The 21,113-nt window shown below is 41.3% G+C and overlaps 1 protein-coding gene across 7 annotated transcripts in view; it reads right to left on the bottom strand.

Annotated features, from left to right (window-relative positions):
• Positions 1–21,113, bottom strand: part of Ocrl (Oculocerebrorenal syndrome of Lowe) — a 231,832-nt gene that overhangs the window by 31,985 nt on the left and 178,734 nt on the right. For all 7 annotated transcript variants that reach the window (XM_067090753.1, XM_067090757.1, XM_067090751.1 and 4 more), the window contains one exon: positions 5,118–5,336. In XM_067090753.1, coding sequence (XP_066946854.1) covers positions 5,118–5,336 — 219 coding nt within the window. The remainder of the gene's footprint in view (positions 1–5,117; positions 5,337–21,113) is intronic.

Below are 21,113 nucleotides of genomic sequence, written 5' to 3' on the forward strand. Positions count from 1 at the left end.
ATCCTCCTTTATCTCGTTCATAATTAGGAACGTCACCATGTCCGGTTGCTGTCTCCTGTTCCAGCTTGCGTGTAGAAAGAACTGAAGGGGCCTCATATGAAGTCTTCCTAGCTTCACAAACTGTTCTATGGATGAGAGGGTTCCCAGCAGACTCGTCCATCAATTCGCTGAGCAAACTGGGAGCAAAAGAAGGTCCTGTACTGACTGAAGGCAGGACTCTATCCTCTTTGAGGAGGGCAAAGCCTGAAAATTCAGAGAGTCGATTCCCATCGCCAAATAGAGAATCTTTTGAGTTGGGGCTAGTTGGAACTTCTCTTGATTTATTAAAAGTCCGAGTTCCTCTGTAAGAAGGGTAGTCTGCAGATCCTTCATGCACTGTTCCTGAGACTGGGAGCGGAGGAGCCAGTCATCTAGGTATGGGCTTATGTTGATGCCTAGGAGGTGAAGCCATCTCACGAGGGGTGACAGGACTTTGCCCCTGAAGACAAATCTCAGGTATTTCCTGGACTCCAGATGTACTGGAATGTGGGAATAAGAGTCCTGCATATCGAGTGTTATCATCCAGTCGCCCTGTTGGATGGGGGATAACAGTGACTGATTTGTCTCCATTTTGAACTTCGTCTTCTATATGAAGAAGTTCAAAGCACTGACGTCGAGACAGGTCTCCATCCCCCCAATGACTTGGGGACAACGAACAAGCGGTTGTAAAATCCTACTGAAGTCCGATCCTCCACTACCTCTATGGTCTTCTTCCTAAGGAGGGAAGACACTTCCTCTGAGAGAGCTACAAACTTCTCGGAGCCCTCCAAGTATGCTGTCAATGCGATCAGCGAATTCACAAGAGGAGGGTACTCTAAGAACGGAATCGAGTAACCCTCTTCGAGAACTTTGATTGTCCAAGGCTCCGCACCTTTTGCACTCCACATCTACCACAGGCACACAAAGGATAGATGAAATCCTCTTGATGGACTTAGCGGAGAAACGCACCTTGTAGCGGGGTCTCGAGAAACCTGTCTGCCTCCACGAAAGGGATGCTATTGCAGAGGGGAGACAGACTTGGCAAAAAAGTCAGATAGTTCCTTGGGGCACTTTGAAGGTTGTGCAAGAAGGTCTTGGGTTGATTTTTTCTGCAAATCAGCGGCAATCTCCTTCACTGCTGATTGACGGAACAAATACCGCTTATCCAAGGGAGAATATAAAAGTGCAGACTTCTGAGCCGATGTCACTCCTCTCGTAGTGAAGGAGCAACTCCCTCTTCTTCAAAACTCCCGTGGCAAAAAGACCCGCAACTTCAAAGGAGTCATCCCTCACTGCCTTATCGGCACAGGATAAAAAGCCCAGCCAATCCACAGCCAAGTCGGGCGCTAAAATGTTGTGATCTTCTATTTTTCTGGAGAGAGCTCCTATTGACCAGTCCAGAAAGCTGAAGACTTCCTGTATTTTAAACAAGTGCTTCACAAGGTGATCAAACTCCGAAAAAGCGAAGAAACTTTAGCCAAAGAAAAAGCCAAGCGACAAGCAGAGTCTATCAACCCTGAGAAGTCACCTCGGGAAGAGGCAACACCTCCCAAGGTAAAGCTGGCAGAAAAGTAGTGACGATCACTGTTAACGTTGTAATTATTGTTCCCAGTTACCTACACTATAAATAAATGAATCACTACCGTGAACTTAAAATTTTTAACTGCCGCACAAGTGGAAAATATAGCTATGTAGTTACTTGGTAAGTTACATTTATGAAACAAAAATTTTTTTGAAAACAAAATTAATTGTTTTCTATAAAGTGGGGCCTAATTATATGCAGGTAACACGTTCCAGGACCCACCACAGATCCCTGTAACCACATATGGTCACAGGCACCTTAAGTAATAGTACTACAGGCAGTTCCTGGTTAATGGCGGGCTCGGTTAACAGCGATCCGGTTTTACGGGGCTTGTCTAGTGACGAAAATTGGCAATTTTCGGTGCCGAAAATCGCAGATTTCCGCTTATCGGCGCCGATAACCGAAAATCGGCGCTGAAATCCCCGAAGATCGCCAAAAAAGCCCCGAAAATTGCCAGTTTTCAGTTATCATCACACCCTCAGAAACGGAACCCCGCTGATAACCGGGGACTGCCTGTATACACATGCTGATCATGCACACATCCTGTATGCCTATATAAAATCCCAATAACTTCTACAATAATACACAAGTAAAAAATGCACCGAAGTTTCTTTGGTGCAATCGAGTTTTTTGTACAGCCGCTACAGCGTATAATCAAAGCCACTGAAAATAGACCTATCTTTTGGTGGTCTCGTTATAATGCTGTATGAGCTGCAACCCATGAAACTTTAACCAAGGCCTGGTGGTGGCCTATCCTATATTGTTGCCATAAGCATGATTATGGCTAACTTTAACCTTAAATAAAATAAAAACTACTGAGGATAGAGGGCTGCAATTTGGTATGCTTCATGAGTGGAGGGTGGATGATCAACGTACCAATTTTCAGCCCTCTAGCCCCAGTAATTTTTAAGATCTGAGGCGGACAGAAAAAGTGCAGCCAGAATAAAGTGTGGACGAACAGACAATAGTTTTCTTTTACAGAAAACTAAAAATTATGGATACAGTATTTCTTAAAAGGTATAAGAAATAAATTTGAAACTAAATGTATATGAATAATTTATGATCATGAGTAAATTACATAGCTCGCTCTCTCTCTTCCTCCATGCTAATTATTGAGTTTGTTTTGTGCTTTACATTGCAAAATAATCTCATTATGACAGTTACATTCGTTTTGTTTTTCCTATTGTCTAAGCTATGGTTACATGCAAGCCATCATTATATCTCATTTTTTCTCTACCTGTGAAATTGCTTTTCAACTCTTTGTCATGAGACAACAGTGTCACAGATAATGTACAGTGCCTACGCTAATGAAATGAAGATGATATCATGGCATGGGCACTGTGAAGGCATTCGAGCTATTGACCTTCTGACAAAACATCAGAAAGGTCATCAGGGTCATCCTCAGAACTTGGATGAAGCAGAGGTGACCTGCGAGAAAAGATTGGCAACAGCTGTATGACATTAGGAACAAATGAAGCCGAAGGCTGAGGACTGTCAACTGGGGATAATTTCTTCTCCTCCTCCTTCTAGAAGAGCATTGTAACTGGCAATTGTTTCCTTTGCCTTTTTGAGTTCTTTGTACACCTGCTGTAATTGTATCATTTCCTAAGACATCACACAGGTGACTTATCTTCCATTTCATGGAGATTGTAACCCTTTATTTCAAATTCAGCAATCTTAACTATGCTGAAAAATTTTTGCTCATCTTCTCCAGTGTCCTTTCAGAGGTTCATCTTCACTTTCCAATTCACCTTCCTCTTCCTACACTGATGAATTCATTATATCTGCAGTTCACCAGCACGGCATCCTCTTCAAGATGGGTGATGACATCTTTGATCATGTCCTCCATTCCATTACCACTAACTTACCTTGCCAAACTGATGACCCTCCACACATTGCTATCGATAGCCCTGAAGGCCTTAGGTCATTCACCAACTCACTCCAAAATTCTGGTTCCAATTCATTGGTTGCTTCACCATGTAAACATTATTGCATCTGCAATCATGAATGCTTTGTAATCTCCATGGTGCTCAAGTTAGGGCCAGCATCAATAGCTGTGTGAATCATATAAAAGACCTGCCAAGTGTAGGCAGCCTTGGCACACAGAATGATGTCTTGGTCAAGAGGCTGGAAAAGCATGCTCATGCAAAAACACAGCTGCATATATGGGTCTTCAACAGCAATGGACTGAAGATGGCCAGGTGTATTATTTGTTTTAAAAAGGACTTTATAAGGCAGGCCTTCCTTTTCTAACTCACTCTTGACTTTTGAGAAAAAGTAGTCAAGCAACCAATGTGTAAACAGCTTCACAGTGATCCATGCCTCCATGCCTTAGTGTTGTGTTTCCACTTAACATGAAGACAATTGTTTTTGTCCTTCAGAGCACTGGGTTTTTTGCTCAATACATGATGCCAGGCTTTATCAAATGGCCAGCTGTATTGCCATATATCACCCGAGTCAACCTGTCCTTTCACACTTTAGAGCCTAGCATCTGCTTTGCACTCTGATGAATACATGTACTGCAAGGCACAGCCTTTCTGAAGAGGATTTTGTTGCAACTGAACAAATGACTGGGATAGTAGTTTCCATCTCTGATGAGTTTCTTCAACTCAATGAGAAATGTGTTGGCAGCCTTTTCACTGGCAGATGCTGCCTCCTCTACTGGGTGTAAACGGCTTGCAGCCTTACCACTGAAAGGCCTTCTGCCACAGAATGTTTTTATCACGAGGGACCCTGTTCTTGGTCATGTCACTTTTGGACTTGTGGGTGCAGTAGTAAACTTTTCATGAATGGTTTTTCCTTCAATTGCGTAGCAATTTTGTATGTAGGCACATCACTGGCCATTTTGGGCTTGCTCCCACCACCACTTGAAACACTTAGCACACTTCGCCACGAGTTTAGTAAAGCTTCTCTGTAACAAAGAAATAATGGAGTGCATAGACTGCATGGGAGATATGCCACAGAAGGCTACAAGCGGACTGAATGTGGGGTGGTGTGTGCATTTGGGAGACAAAGGTGATGCACAAGGCAGGCGCTTGGAAGAGCAAAGGGTAACTTGGGTACTAGCATTGCCTGACACTATTTTAAGCATGATCTTGCTGGTCGGTATAATGAGGGCAATTTTAATTTCATTTAGGAAAAAAAAAGTTTTTTCCCTTACAGCTAACCACATGTAAGTGGAGCAACACATAATAGGGTCAATTGTATGAACACATCATTTACACCATTTTCCCAACTCCAACTCCAACTTGCTGCTTTCTCTCAAGTACAGCATAAGGACACACAGGGTGCACTTAGTTCTGCTAGTCACCTAGCAGACGATCTTGACCTTTTACATAGGAAACGAAGTGTCTGGGATTAGTGAAGACCACAAATGTGGGATAGTCTACAGTAAAGCTTTGTATTATTGTAATAAAATCTGTGGGGTGGTTTACAGTAAAGCTTTGTACTATTGCAATGAAAACATCAACTTTGTTTTGAAATACATAATGCTTTTATAAACTTCCAGAATACTGACCTAGAATCCCATTCATCACTATCAACATCATACTTGAAGGTAGGCTTAAAAGTGATTTCACCCTCAATAAATTTATGGAAAATGCGCTTCATAGCTTTTTGTTGAAGTAGTTGCTCATATTCCAACAAAACCTTGAACTGACCACTACTTGCTAGTTCCCTGATATTCAAATCACATGGATTTATTCTGTAGTTCATGTCGCCAATGAAGTATATGTGACTGTAAAGGAAAAAGAAGATATCAGTAACATACTTTAATGATATATCATAAAAGTATAAAGCAGCAAAAATCTTATCATTATTATGATTATCATTAACTACTATCATTGATTAAAAGTAGCCCTAAACTTATCAGGTTCTTTGGGGTCTAGCTTTCTGATAAGTAACAAAATCTAAAGAATAAAAAATAGGTCAATGCAGTAATGTACAGCTTATGCTTGAACATCAAGCATAGGCTTGATTACAGTTACTGTTAGTTGTGGGATATCAAATGTCCCACAACTAACAGTGACAGTAATTAACGTCTAGACCAAATGAAACTGAACTTTAGTAAAGTAGTTAAATATAAGAGATTTATTCACAAATTGCATCAAATCTAATACAGAGTAGCCTAAACCACCATAAAAATCTCACTGATAAATAACGAAGCCTGTAAAAGAGGAGTTACCTTCTTATCATGATAAAGGTGATCTTGAGAGGGCAGTGAAACAAAACATTAGTACAGGCACACCATCAAATGTCAGACACCCTTTGTAAAATAAAAAGTACTTGCCAGTTTACCAATTTTGCAGGACCACCATAAACTACCCAATACTGTAGTAATTTAAAAAATACACCTCCGTTTTGCTGAACAATGAATGATGCATTCAATGTGAAGGGAGGGATACATTTTTTAGCATTAAAGCAACATTAGCATGCAACTCCTAAACTTAGAACTTGGAATAACTTGGAAGAACAAATATTCCTTGGAAAACATACAATAATAAGTTGTAAATAACAGAATGTTTATGACAGATAATTTTATGTTTTTCTTATGAAGACTGCACCATTTTTATGCATAATCATCATTGAACTGTTACAAAAAATGCACTTGCATCTCTATGGCACACATCTTACATAAATATTTCAACAGAATATTTATCTTCTTTTTCAATATGGCCTGTTTCTCTTTTAACATCTTAGTACTGTATGCAACTTATAGACACATTTGAGAGAGAAAGAGAGGGAGACATAAAGAGAGCATTGTAGGTGCCTAATACAGATATACAGGCTTGGGTAAGATCAGCATACATAGGCACATTCAGTACAGGTTTCAATATTATTATTATGTTGTTAATATCTACTTTGTTCATTGCACCATAGTACTTTAAAAAATTCGATGTGTAAACATCTACATGGATGAGAGAAACAATCAGTGCCATCCATCACCACCCAGTAAACTAATTTGGTAACCGTAAGTATCTGAAGTGTGTTCATGTAATTCTATCTAGGATTAACCCTTAATGGATGGGCATCATCATGTGAGTATCTATAACAGATTTTGAGTGATGGACAGGCTAACTCATGTGAGTATTAATATTGCACGCCATACGATTTGGATGAATTTAGAGGGAGAGATGTTCATAGCACTTCAATGATTGATAAATGACTTATGGCAACTGTGTACCTCAGCACAGGACAGAGGGGGAGATTAATGTGCCTGGAGACTTGATTGGGGAATGTACTGCCTCTCTCTATCCCATGACGTCTTTTTATTTATTTGCTCAAAAATACATCCAGGGATTGCTGTTAGTTGTAGTTCTTTTCTTTTATGATAGTAAGTCAGCTATAACTGTAATTTTGCGAAGAAAAGTGCAAAGAAATATTAGAAAAAACATGTATACCTCACAGAAGGTTACTGCATCTCGCCACCTCAGTCAATCTCATAAATATTTTACAACACAAATATACTCAGAATTTGTTAATGATTTTAGTTCTTATCTGTTATGATACTGTTTGAGCTGTAATTATACTTTTACAAAATAAAATTATTAGAAAAAAATGTATAACCTGGTAAAATTAGCATATTTTTACAAGTGTCTTGTAAAAGAGGACCCACACAGGGTTGTAAATAGTCACTTTCAACTCCCCGTGGAAGATAGGGAAAAATTTTTACATTTTTTTTTTCTTACACCTTGTGCATTTGCATTTCTTCCTCTTTCCACTGATGTGTTTTATTCTTAAATTGGCCAACCTTAAAGTTTGCTCGTTCTGGGGGTGTGTTTAATATTTAGCCCATCCCTTAAGGATTAACAGAGGTCCCTGTTGAAAATGTCTTGTACCCACAATTACATCATGGATGAAATATATGACATAGTCAATTAAGAGTACACAGCAAACAGAAATATCTGATGCATGTATACAGCCAGTTTGTTTCAACACAAACCCATTACAGTACCACTTCAATTTAATGGACAGTGAGGATCTGGCCTCCCACTGAGGAATGAAATCTGGTAACAGACCAAGACCAAGTGATACAGTCTACACAATATCCCAGAGTTAGTGTAGCAATCATGTGAAAATTACATTTCATTCTTTCCTCCCTCTCATTATGTACAGTATTGTTATTTCACTGAAAGTTTTGAAAAAGTTAAGTTTAACCTGTTAAGCGTCACCCACGTAATAATACGTTTACTGCGATCTACTCGGTAGCGCCTTCAACGGGATATTACGTTCAAGACTTTAACTCTGCTTTTCAAGCTGTCAGCACCGTAATAATACGTTTACTTGTATGGAAAATGTTGAAACATCATTTGGTAACACTCTCAGAACACGTAAGCTGTAATTGATGACTTATTTCCTCCCTGGCAACTCTTTTCAGTTGGTCACTTGATGCCTAGATGACTATTTTTTTTTCAGTACACTTCGGGCGTTTTCAGAGACAACACGGCTTTGACGTCGTTCTCAGTGAATGTCACAAAGAGGAGCCGTATGTCTTCAGGTGAGATAAATCAAATCCTAGATGAGGTGTCTGATACTGAAGACATATTTGATGATGAGAGCTCTAGTTCTGAATCCTCCATGATGAGGATATTGAAGAAACAAACTTTGCTTCCAATAGCGGAAGTGAAGATGACTTCTCATTGCCAAGTGACTGGACTCCGAGAGAGAGAGAGAGAGAGAGAGAGAGAGAGAGAGAGAGAGAGAGAGAGAGAGATATCCCTTTACTTTTGTTGCTGATCCCGGCGTGAAATTTTCAGTTGAGGATAAAGAGAATCCATTAGAATTTTTGAGAAATAATTTGATGATGAAATCATTGATTACCTCGTGAAAGAAAAACAAACAGATTTGCAAATCAGTTTCTAGATGAGAATGTAGAACATTTGTCTCCACAATCACGAGTACATAGATGGATTTGTGTAGCCCCTACTTTAGAGATTGGCATACAAAAGAATAATAGTGCATGTATGTACAACACTTTTCATTCAGTATTTTGTAGTCTTATGAAATAAAATAATAGTAGTAGTAATAGTTTTTTATCTATCATTTAATAAAATTCCTACTCTTAACTACAGTACGAATTATAAGCATAAAAATCAATATTAACTTTGAAAAACTATCATCAGTGATATGACCGCTTATTGCAAGAAAAAGCGTGACGGTACGTTAGCGGTGAGATCATCCGGGGGGGACGCTTAACAGGTTAATATGGTGTCATTAACATTGTAGTATAAGAAATTTACACATTAATGTTCAAAGTTCACTTATCAACTACGTTTATGTAAAATGAAGCTTCCATAAGAAATAATAAGAAATGTGCTTGACTCCCTCTCTCACTTCACTGTCTCTCTCATTTTATCAAAAGTTTTGATAAAGTTAGTATCTCTTTACACAATTTTCATGAATCACATCAGATTTCCTAGCTCAAGTAGCTAACAGCTTGTTTTGGGCAGAGTATGGATTTTGTAAATATATGCCAAAAAAAAAATAAGGACAGTATCATTTTTTTATGATATATCCTTAATAAGCCCTGCATGCAAGCACACACACGCACAAAATGATTTGGATATAATGATGTATTTTTAAGGTGGAATTACCAACACCCAAGTACCAAATAATTGCCTTTCACGTAGAAAAATACAGTATTTTTTTATTATTATGATGCATGCTTATGTTATTGCTGTACTACTGTGTTTAACAGCTTGCAAGACCCTCCTTAAATACTATCATTAATGGTATTCATATATTTATCAAATCATAATAAAATTTACTTAAAATAGGGTCTATTATGCTTTTAAGCCAGATTGACAAAAATCTGAACATTTCAGCCTTCCTCTTCTTTCCAAGAATTGTAGCATTCAAAAACAGGTTTTGATGTGGGAGAAACCTATTTTTGGTAGTTGCTGCTGAGTCCTCAAGGAGTTACCTTCCATGGGTCTGCCACAGCTCCATGATGACCACACTAATATCAAAGAATTCTCTTTTAGTTGGTCTTTTAGCCAGGTAATGTGTCGTAATGATGAACATTATAACACGTGATGGAGTATATAATGGACTCAAAGATAAGAGGGCACTTTCCCTTATCTTCAAGCAAAGCTGCACCCAGTTTTCCATCTTAAAAACCTGCTAGAAGAAGAAGTGATTATCGCACATGCACAGTCCGCCATATTGCCGACAAACAGACTGGCAAAATTATCAAGAAGCCATAACTTTCTGTTGGTCAATGCAGGATGATCCCTCGCCTGAATCCCATGCCTTTTCGTCATGGAAGTCGGAAGGTTCTGAGGACTCAACAGTGACTACCAAAAATAGGTTTTTCCTACATCAAAACCTGTTTTTTGATAGCATAGTCACTTGTTGCATCCTCAAGGCACTTTTAGGGGATCGGCCGGTTTCCGACTTTTTTTATGACAGGTTGTTGATATATAGGGGGTTTGTTAAAGGATTTTGTGTGGAACTTCTGGGGAAAAATTTTTGTTCAGTGACCTTAGGTTTTGTGACTTAGAGCATTTTTCGGCCAAAAATGGCCATTTTCAAAATGCATCTCCTCCTTTGCTTTTTGGTTTTAAGGGATGAGATTTGAACCACGTATAAAACACATATGGACCTTCGATATAAAGCCGGGATTTTTGATTTTCAATTATTTTTCGAGATATGAATTTTTTATTTTTTTGAAATCTTCCCAGAAAAATTACAGAAAAAAATTGCCAAAAATCAGAAACTCAAAATATTAAAATCCCCGGCTTTTTTTAATCTACCATGTTTCCTCATATTATATATGAAATTTCATTTAGATTGGTCCAATACTAAGGAGGAGATACATTTTGAAGGTGAAAAACTTATGTTTTGAGAAACGGGCCTTCAAAGTTTTAGTTACATAAAAAAGTAAAAGGGACTTCAAAGACTGTGTTACAATTAATTCTATGGTTTTAATTTTTATTTTTGGGTATTAATTAATGCAAAATGATTATAAATAAGAATATTAATTGATTATTTATGTGCCTAAGACACATTCTTATAAATTTTAGGTTCCTGGTCCCCCTGTCTGATCTTGCTGCAAGGTATTACTCTAGGGTATCATAGTTGCCTACACTTTTTATTAGTGTCTCGAATCCATCCCTTGCCAAATGGATCCTGGGAATTACTTTTCATTCACAATTAGGGATTCGTGATTCAAGTAATTCATCAAGTCTTGCTTCACTTATTATGATCATTTTATTTTCAGGATCGTCTATAATATCAGCCTCCGAGCTACTGCTTTCTTTTTCTAAAATATCTTTTGCCCTTTGGTAGTGACGAACAAATAAAGAGGCGTTTAGGGGTGGATGTGGTTGGTCTCTGGTCAGCAGAGATCGCTGCCTGCGCCGTTTGATGGCGACAGCTCTCTCTCTCTCCGTCGCTCCATTCCCCTCTATGGCACTAATTTCTTGAACTCTTTCTTCTACTTCTCGCCTGGACTTTTCCACTTGGCTTTTCCGCATTCTAAAAGCATGAAGTGAACTCTTGGACCTTTTAGGCACGGTGAAAAAACAAAAACACCGCAGAAAATACAGAGTTCAGTCAAGGCTAGCAAGCATGAAAAATGTGTCCTTCTAGCTTGGAAGTTTATAGGCAACTCTCGGCCACAGTCGGCGTCATGGTATGACGTGTGCGTTGTCATGGCTAGGAATAACTAAAAAGGTGCCGAGTAGGATATTATTGACATATAACATTTCATTTCAAAGGAAGTTTTCGTAATATATATCGCAAAAGCTATACCAGACTAAATCATTTGCGCTACTGGTGTTTTATGGGTATATAGTTATTGTTACATTTTAGGCCATAACTAGAGAAATGCGGCAAATTTTAGCATAATATTTCGTGGACACATTCTTGAACCCTATACGAAGCCATAGAATTTTTTTCAGCAAATCGAATTTTTTAAAGATTATTGGGTTTTTTCAGGCGGCCGATCCCCTTTAAAAAGTAATTGATAGATGACAAAATGGCTTAAGCTCTCAAATTTAAATCCCAACAACCCAAAGAAAAACCATTTCTGGTCCCAGGCCAATCCACAAGTTTCCAGCCCCATTCTTTAATCTAAATACTATTCAGCTTTTAGTAACAAAGAACAAGAAACTAAACACGAACTTATGTTTTAGGGTGAGGTTCTACACACCCTTCCCCAGTGATACTTAGCATACCCACCCATGGTTTTCTGCTGTAGTGCCTATGTGATCAGAACTAACTATACCCCCTACTGATACACAGTGCAGTCGAATTTGTTCGAGCTCGTGGCAATAATATTTTTAAGAATGCTGTCTCTGATGACTGCCCTGTACATTCAGAGACTTCTTCAAAAGAGACATTTCTGAGAAGGGCCAATGACGTTCTTACTTTCCTACTTTCATGTGACCTAGGAAAGGAGTGTGGATTTGCCTTTTTAATCAGGGACACTAAAATTATTCTCAGCCCTTGTAGAGAAAGTGGTTTGTTTGTGCTAAGATATAGGAAAATAGGACCCTCTGGGATGTTTGCCATGACCTCTAGGTAAACCTTAAGTGCTTGAACCGGCATAATGTCCCCCATTTTTACGCAGGAATAGGTTCCAGAACTTACCACAGAAATGCAAAAATCCCCTCTAAAAATGCTTATAACTGGCTCATAACTGCCAAATACCTTGTACCCCTTAAGGAGGTCGGCCGGCTACAATATATGGAGGTATAGGATGAAAACTGCAAAATCCTGAAAAAAATATATGCGCTTTGTATGGCAATGGAGAATGTGCCTACGAAATATTTTGCCAAAATTCCTTTTAGTTTCGTAGTTACAGGGTATTTAATAAAAGTAACTCAGTGAGCCAAAAACATCGATCCTACAAGAAAATGTAGTATGTCTTCTGTTATCGTACATTTTTATAATTATTACATTTATATCAAACAAATTGTGAGCAATGGCATCTCTCACAACTCCACGCATCATAACAGAGTCACAGCAGCTACCTTCCTCAGTGTGATCAGAAGAGTCATAAGGGGTGTCGTCATTTTTCACCTATGTTATTCGATCACTTTTACGTCTGTTTTTCTTTCTTTTGGCAAAAATTCATCATGCCAAAGAGGAAAAGACAAGCAAAACATCTTTTATCCCTACAAGAGAAGAAGATTAGCTCCAAGAAGAGTTCAAGAACCGATAATATTAGTGGAATTAGCGAAAGAGAGAGTGGAGTACTACGCCTGACCTTGAACTCACTCCCTTCTACATTCACTGCTGGTGCTTTCACGTACAAGACTCGTATTGGTATACGCACATCATTGCTGGAAAGCGAAGGAAGTAGCAACAATAGCGAAGATATTGATGAGGAAGATAATGAACTCGTTCTCATAAGTAGAAAAAGATTGCGAGAGATTTGTGCTAAAAAAGATTGCCTGGGTGCACATGTACAAAAAATTATATAGTGCAATATGAAAATGATGGTTTTGAAACAACAATTAAAATAAAACCTGGCCACAGTGAGTAGCTTGGGCAGCTATGACACCCTCTCATAAGAGAATAATACCCTGCAGCAGGAAAAGGCAGGGGGGGACCAGGAGCCTAAAGAAGCAAGATTTTTAGCAAATGGATCTTCATTTATGATTAAATTATGATAAATAACATAATTTTGGTTTATTAATACCCAAAAATGATTATAACATTCACAATTGTCATGATTTATTAACATTGTCTTTGCAGAAATACAAAGAAAAACTTTGAACGCCCGTATCTCAAAACTATACTTTTTGACCTTCAAAATCTATCTCCTCCCTCAGTTTTAAAGCTATAGCATTGAAATTTGGTACATAGCTTCGTAAGACGTTCTAGAACAATAAAATGAAGCCCTTTTTAAAATTTTTTATCATAATTTTTTTTTATGTGATTGTTTGCATGATTTTTCGAGTTTTTTTTTTACCCAAACTAAAAAATTCATATCTAGCAAAAAAATTACTTTTATAAAAAAAACTCTTCATTTTATTGGAGGTCTACATCAGGTCTATATATGGCAGTAATCTCAGGTCTTAATATTGAGTATCCAGGGAGGAGATAGATTTTGAAAAATGGTTATTTTCGGGATAAATCACGCTGGCGTCACAAAACCAAAGGTCAGAGGCAAAAATCATATGCGGTTTGGAGATGTCCTCAGCCCCCCTATTAAGTGGTATGAATGTTAAAGTCCTGCCCTTAAAAAACGGTAGTAGCCGGCCGACCCCCTTAAACCAAAATGCTTATAACTGCCTATTTTAACATTTCACTGCTTAATTTGATAGTTGAAACAAAAATATGCCTTAAATTATCATACTAGAACAATTTAGTATAATTTCAAAAAAAAATGCACCCCAAATCATCATCCAAAACACCCAAAGTAACCTATTACAGTACTCTCCTACTTCTACGGTTACTCTTAAGTAGGCTATATACACCCCTAAAATGCTTATAACTGCCTACTTTAACAGTTTGCCAAACTTGACAGTTCAAACAAAAATATACCTCAGACTATCATCCCAGAACACCCTAATATAATTTCAAAGTCATGTGGCAAAATGAAGTTCTACCCTGCAACTGTTACTCCTAAGTACTGTATCCCCTATCCTTCAGACATGCAGGTTTTCTTTGGCTTGCGTAACTTTGCACATCATTCTGCTCATGCTGTATGTAATGAACTGGGCATATATTTTATGTATATTTTCCCGTGTTGTAAGATGATTCTGAGATGATATTTACTGTACTGTACATAGCATATCTAAAATATGTGTGTAGTTTAGATCAACGGGACTCGTACATACCTCCAAATGGAATGCTAGGTTTGCTAATTACGGAATGTTACTATATTCATGATTACAGTAATATCATGAACTTGCGCAATTCAAGTTGCTCGAATTCACAGACACACAAACTTCTCATTGGAAGCTACCTAATTGTCATACACAAGTTTTTCACAGACACTCGAACATTTGTGAATCCTCAAGAAATCCTACAAAAGTGCTTATGTTTAATTTTTTATGTAATTTATAAGTTTTCAAGCTTTTATGTGAAAATTAACTGCCATTAAATAGAAAAAATTATAATTCACTCTCTCTCTCTCTCTCTCTCTCTCTCTTTTACTGAGATGAGAGAATTTTTATAGTAAACGTACTGCATATGTTTATTTGTTTTGTATGATACATAAATTATTTACCTAATAATAAGTATTAATTTTCAAATAATACTAATAATAATAATAATAATAAAGGGATTTTGACGAAGGAAAAATCTATTTCTGGAGAGGGGACCGTGTCACCCGGTGAAAAAGTCCATTCAGCACTTATTTCTAGGTAATTCCGTTGCTAGATACCAGAGAAAGCTAAATGAAATGCTGGAGTTACTACCCCCAGAGCGAGCTCCATTAGATGGAGTCGTGTATGGAAAAGGGTGAACTACAAAAACATGGAACCTTATCCTATAGAGATCCCAAAGTCAAAATTCCCACAGAGAGGTGCCATTACAAACCCATGCACCACTCGCGGACAGCACACAAAACACCGCTAGCTGCATTCCATGAAAGCATCACCCCACCCGAATGATGTTTACTATGGGAGGGACATGACACATGATGGAGGTGGGTCACCGGGTGACACGGTCCCCTTTCCAGAAATAGATTTTTCCTTCGTCAAAATCCCTTTTCTGGATCGGGTCCCGTGTCAGCCGGTGAAAAATTAACAGAGAAATAAATATCATTCTTAAACTAAAGAGATAATAAATCTAAATGTGTCATTTAGACAAACATACAGATAACACAGCCAGGTGAGAAGTCAAGGCAAGCCTGACTGAAATGACCGTAAGGGGATAACTGAGGCAGTGGAGGAAGAAATGACTAGGAATCAGAAAGGGAACCAGAGGGAGGAACAACGTTCCCTGCGCGACTGCTGAGAATTTAAGAGCTTCTAAGGATTTCAAATAGTGACGTTTGAAAACCAAGGGTGACTTCCAACCAGTGTACCTGGTAAGATCCGTGAAATTCATGTAATGAAAGTAATTAATGGAGGTGGCCAAAGCTCTAATATCATGAACTCTTGGGACTGAGTCAGGGTTAGCCTGCTTGATAAAGTAAAGGATCTGTTGTCTAATAGCAGACATAGAGAGATTACCCCCTCCTTCCTGATAAAGAGAGGCCCAGATGAGATGTGAGAGGAACTGTCTAAATAAGCCCTCAAAGTATGAACTGGGCACAGGGACAGGTCTTGAGGCAGGGGAGAATTTTCCAAGGCGACCACCTATGCTGCAGATCTTCATTTTTGGCCAGGAAGGTAGGGTGAGGAATCAGCAAAACCTCCCCTGATGGAAGGAAACGTGGTTGGGCTCCCTAGAGAGTGCAGACAGCTCTGAAATTCTAGCACCCGAAGCTAGGCTAACTAAGAACAACGTTTTCCTCAATAAGGAAAGGTAGGGGCAAGACTGATTATCGATATCTGAGGCTAACTTCAACACGTCATTTAAAAACCAGGAAACCGTATGTGGACGGATTACTGGCCTCAGACGTGCACAGGCTTTAGGGATGGAAGAAAAGTAAGGGTCTGTGAGGTCAATTTTGAAACCATACAAGAACACTTTTCGTAAAGCCGACTTGACTGTAGTAACAGTACTAGCGGCTAAACCCTTCTCAAACAGTGATCTAAAAAAGGAGATTGCTAAATTTATGGTCATTACTGTAGCCTCAGATTCTTTCAAAAAGAGTGCTAGTTTCTTAATTGCTGAGCCGTACTGACGAAGAGTGGAGACCCGCTTATCTGATTCCAAGAACATGGTATTGACAGGATCAACGTTAGCATCCCTTTGAGCCGCAAATTTCATAAAGTCCACAAAGCCAGGGCACTTTGAATTTTTGAGGAAGCTGACACAGTCTGAGTTTGTACTACTTGTGTTAGTTTTGGACTGGGGATTCGGATGTGGCGAAGTTTCAGTTCTAGCAGAAGAGGAAACCAGCTGCTCTTTGGCCAGTAGGGAGCCACTAGAGCTACTTGACCCTTGAACATCCTTAGTTTGTGAAGGACCTTTAACAACAAGTTCACTGGAGGGAACAGATAGATCGTCTTCCACCTGTTCCAATCCAATGACATTGCTTCCGTGAAAAGAGCTTGAGGGTCCAGGTTGGGAGCTACGTAATGAGGAAGCTTGTTGTTGAGCTTGGTTGCGAACAAATCTACCTCCAGACCCGGAACTTGTTGGCAGATCCAATTGAACGAGCCCCTGTCTAGGGACCACTCCGACTCAAGGGGAGTTGTCCTTGATAGAGAATCTGCTACGACGTTCCGGACCCCTGCAAGATGGATGGCAGACAGGTGCCACTTGTTCTTGCATGCCAAGGAGAAAAGTGCAATCATTACCTGGTTGATCCGGCTCGATTTTGAACCTCCCCTGTTTATGCAGTGGACTACCGTGGCGCTGTCCAGAACCAGCCTTATGTGAATCTTCTTGGGGGGAAGAAGCTTCTTCAAGGTAAGGAAGACCGCCATGGCCTCCAGAACGTTTATATGGAACTGGCGGAACATGAGGGACCAAGTCCCCTGTACTTCTTGGTGTTGAGAATATCCTCCCCACCCGCTTAGGGAGGCATCTGTGTGGATAACCAACGCCGGAGGAGGAAATTGCAGGGGGACTGACTTGGACAGGCTCTTGACAGTCGACCAAGGCTGGAGTCTCTTCTTCCAAGATGTGAGGGATCAGAGACACCTTGTCCCTGAGACTGATATTTGCCCGACTCCGCCACACTCTGTTGATATCTTTCAGCTTCACCTTCAGCAACAGGTCTGTCACCGAAGCGAACTGAAGGGAGCCCAAGACTCTTTCTTGGGTCCGCCGAGAGGCTCTTTTGGACTTGAGAAACTGCCTGGTTGCTCTGGCTATCTCCTTCCTCTTGGGAGGAGGAAGAGAGAGCTTGTGAGAATTCAGATCCCACTGGATTCCTAGCCATTGAAAACAACTGCTCGGAACCAGGCGGGACTTCTCCCTGTTTACACGAAAGCCCAAGGATTCTAGAAAGTCGACCACCACGGATGTAACTCTCCGGCATTCCTCGACGCTGGATGCCCAGATGATCCAGTCGTCGAGATACGCGGCCAGCGTAATCCCTTGAGACCGGAGTTGTTGTACGACCGTGTCTGTCAACTTGGTAAAAATCCTTGGGGCTATGTTGAGGCCGAAAGGCATCACCTTGAAGGAATATGCCTGCCTTCCGAGCCTGAACCCCAGAAAGGGGGAGAACCTTCTCACAACCGGGACGTGATAATAGGCGTCGGAAAGATCTAGAGAGGTGGTTACAGCTCTCCACGGGGCAATAGGGTCCGAACTTGGGAGACAGTAAGCATCCGAAACTTGTCGCAACGAATGTAGGAATTCAGACAGGACAAGTCCAGAATTACTCTCCGTTTGTCGGAACCCTTTGTTGGGAACACTGAAGAGCCTGCCTTGGAACTTCAGAGTCCTCACTTTCTTATAGCCTGTTTCTGTAGGAGATCTTCCACAAAGTCCTCGAGATCCTTGGTCGTAGCCTGATAAAACTTGACTGGTGGAGGGGGATTGTCGATCCAACTCCAGCCTAGGCCCTTGAAACTATACTCTGAGCCCAGGGACAGAAGGTCCACCGAGCTCGAAAATGGTACAGCCTCCCGCCCACAGGATGTATGTCATCGGTCCTGTGTTTGCTTCCCCCTCTGGAGCCTCTACCTCCCCTGTTCCTGGGAGAGGAGCGGAGGGCTCCCCTTCCCCTAAGCGAAGCCACGGGGCTTATTGCCTCTGGTTGATTGTCTGAGTTTAAATTTCCCCTGACTTTCATATGCAGGATTGAAAGCTGGGGGGAGGAGACATAGGAGGAGCAGCCAAAGCTTGATACGCCGGGTTCACCAGGACATACTGAGGCGGAGGATGGGAGGAAGAGGTCGAAGGCTGACCTTATAAAGGAACCTGAACCAAGGACTGAGCTGGAAGACGTTTGAAATGTTTAAATTTCTTGCTGGACTTTGTGGAGGGCCGGTAAGATCAGACTGTTTCCTTTTATAGGGCAGACCCCAACGGGAACGGAGACTCTGATTGACCCTAGCTGCCTCAGATAAGACTGCATCAACTTCTTCTTGTGGAAAAGATTAGCTCCCCAGATCGAACTCTTAAGAAGCTTATTTGGTTCATGCCGAACTGTGGCTGCTGAAAAGATGTGCTTCCGGCAGGCCAGTCGGGCAGTCATAAAGTCAAACAGGTCTTGTTGAAAACTCGCCAAGAGAGATTTCGTCAAGACCTGGAATAAAGGATCTTCCTATAAACCAAAGAAGTTGCTTCCGCTAAAGCCAAAGAGTTCAAAGACCTGGCGAGCCTTTCCTTAGTATCAGCCTCTGTTTTCAAGAGCATCTCCGGGATCTTAGGGAGCTGCTCACTGAACAGATCAGAAGCACAGTCTGGGTCAAGCCGAGTCACTGTAAACGTATTAGGGGCTCCCTTCCAGAATTCGGTGCCTCCGGGAGAGACGAGAGATGTCGGGTCCGTCTCTCGGAGATGAGGAAGGGGTCTACCTTCAAAGCAAGCCTGACTAGTCAGAGAGGCCACTTTCAAAGTGCAAGGGAGAAGGAGAACATCACTGAGAGTGAACATAGTGAACACTCCCTTAGCTGGTGTAAGCTTAGTGTTCTCCGCTTGCCACTCCGTAAGGGTCCTCATCAAAGACGACTGGGCTTGGTCCCTAGGATAGATAACAGTCTCCTTAGGGACTTTATCAGACCTGTTCCAAACCTCTCCCTTCAGCCTGGCAAACCCAGTGTAGGGAGATGTCAGGTCCGGAGGATAGAACTCCAACTCTTCCACTCTCTTCGTGCCCAAACCCTCTATGGTAAGAGTACCTTCGTACTCGGGAGCATAAAGGGCCAGATGCCAAGGATTCCCCAGATCAAAGGGAGGGAGAGTGGAAGGGTCAGGAACAGAATGAAGACCTAGAACGAGAACCTTGTTGTGATTCCACCTTCTCCGAAAGAGACTGAAAAGAAGAAGCAAGACCAGACAGCTTGCTGTCTACCCTCGCGTCGATCTTCTCAAACCTCGCGTCGATTCTTTCAAGGAATTGCTCAAAGAAATGAAACGTATCCAAAGGAGGAGGAGGGGGAACTACCTGACGTGACTGAGACTCCGCTTGGGACCCGGAAGGGGAGGCTGTACTCGTCGACGGAACGGGGCTCGTCGCCCGTGCCGCCGCCGGAGGGACCCCATATCGGCCTGCCGGAGTAGGTAAGGCTTTCTTTAACGGACTTCACCGGGGCAATAGACCCAGACGTGCCCGTAAGGTATGAAGATTTAGAGAAGCCTTTAAAAGAAGCAACAGAGGAAGAAGGAGAGCTAAACAGTGGAGAACCTGCCTCACTTACCCCTTACCTGCTTGATGCTCCGGGATAATGCTGGGAGACTCAAGGCGAGTTCGAGTTCCATGGCGTCTTCTGAACGCCACCGCTCAGAGCCGAACCGTCTGGAGAGGGCTGGGTCAACTCCCGAATCCCGGCAATCAACGGAGCAGCAACATCGTCGGTGACTGAAGCTGTGATCCAAGCGCCGGGAAAAAGGACATTACAAATGTCCTTCGAGAGTATGTAGGGATTGCCAGCTCCTACGTTGCGTCCAAAGCCGCTAACCCAGACTTTAAGGGCCTAAAGCGAAGCATCACGAGACTTGCGATCAGCCTGCCGGAAGAAAAACCTTATTGCGGTTTACCGAAGGCGGGGGGAATCGGTAATATGTAAAGAATACAGTTGGCTAAGAAGGAAAGATGCATGATCACCTACCGAATCATCGATAGCCTGCTCGTAAAGAGCGTAGCAAACATCACATCCGTCAGGGTGCCAAACAATAAGATCCCCTACGTGGACCGCACATCCGGAGTGAGACTGGCAAACTTCGTGGCCGCTGGCCTGATGGAGGCTGCGGAGCACCCTTCTTCTTGGCAGCGTACCACCTGTAAGAGTATGAGATTATGAGTACACTGTGTAAGGTGCGGAGCAGTGTGCGAGCAACACAGTAGTAAATAAAGCCGTGAAACCAGCCGGAAAGATCCGGGAGGTAACCGGATAAAAAATCTCGCACAAACAAAACAAAATAATATAATAAATAAAATAAAATAAATTTACCGGAACTAGCCGGAGTAACATGCCTTAAAGTAAGTGACGGATACAAAATGAAATGGGAAGGTTAAACTGCCCGAGAAAGCGCATTCCGGCAACTAAAAATAATATGAAACTAGCGATAACGGAAGACCGATAAACGCTAGAACGCCGAGCGGGAAGCAAGGAATGCGCCCGATAGTAGACAGTAGTTAGCTAAGGGCAGGGAACGTCAAAAGTCCGAACACGAAGACAGTCAGGCGGAAAGCCTAACTGGCAACGAAGAAGGGACTGAACCGAGTGTCGCCAAATTAAACGACACACCGGAGAAGACGTATGAAGGGGGAGGAATGAAAACCCCGGAGGAAGAACCGAAAATGAATGACCAGAGAGTGGGAATG

The sequence above is a fragment of the Macrobrachium rosenbergii genome, chromosome 47, assembly GCF_040412425.1.
Source record: "Macrobrachium rosenbergii isolate ZJJX-2024 chromosome 47, ASM4041242v1, whole genome shotgun sequence".
NCBI classification, from domain to species: Eukaryota; Metazoa; Arthropoda; class Malacostraca; order Decapoda; family Palaemonidae; genus Macrobrachium; species Macrobrachium rosenbergii.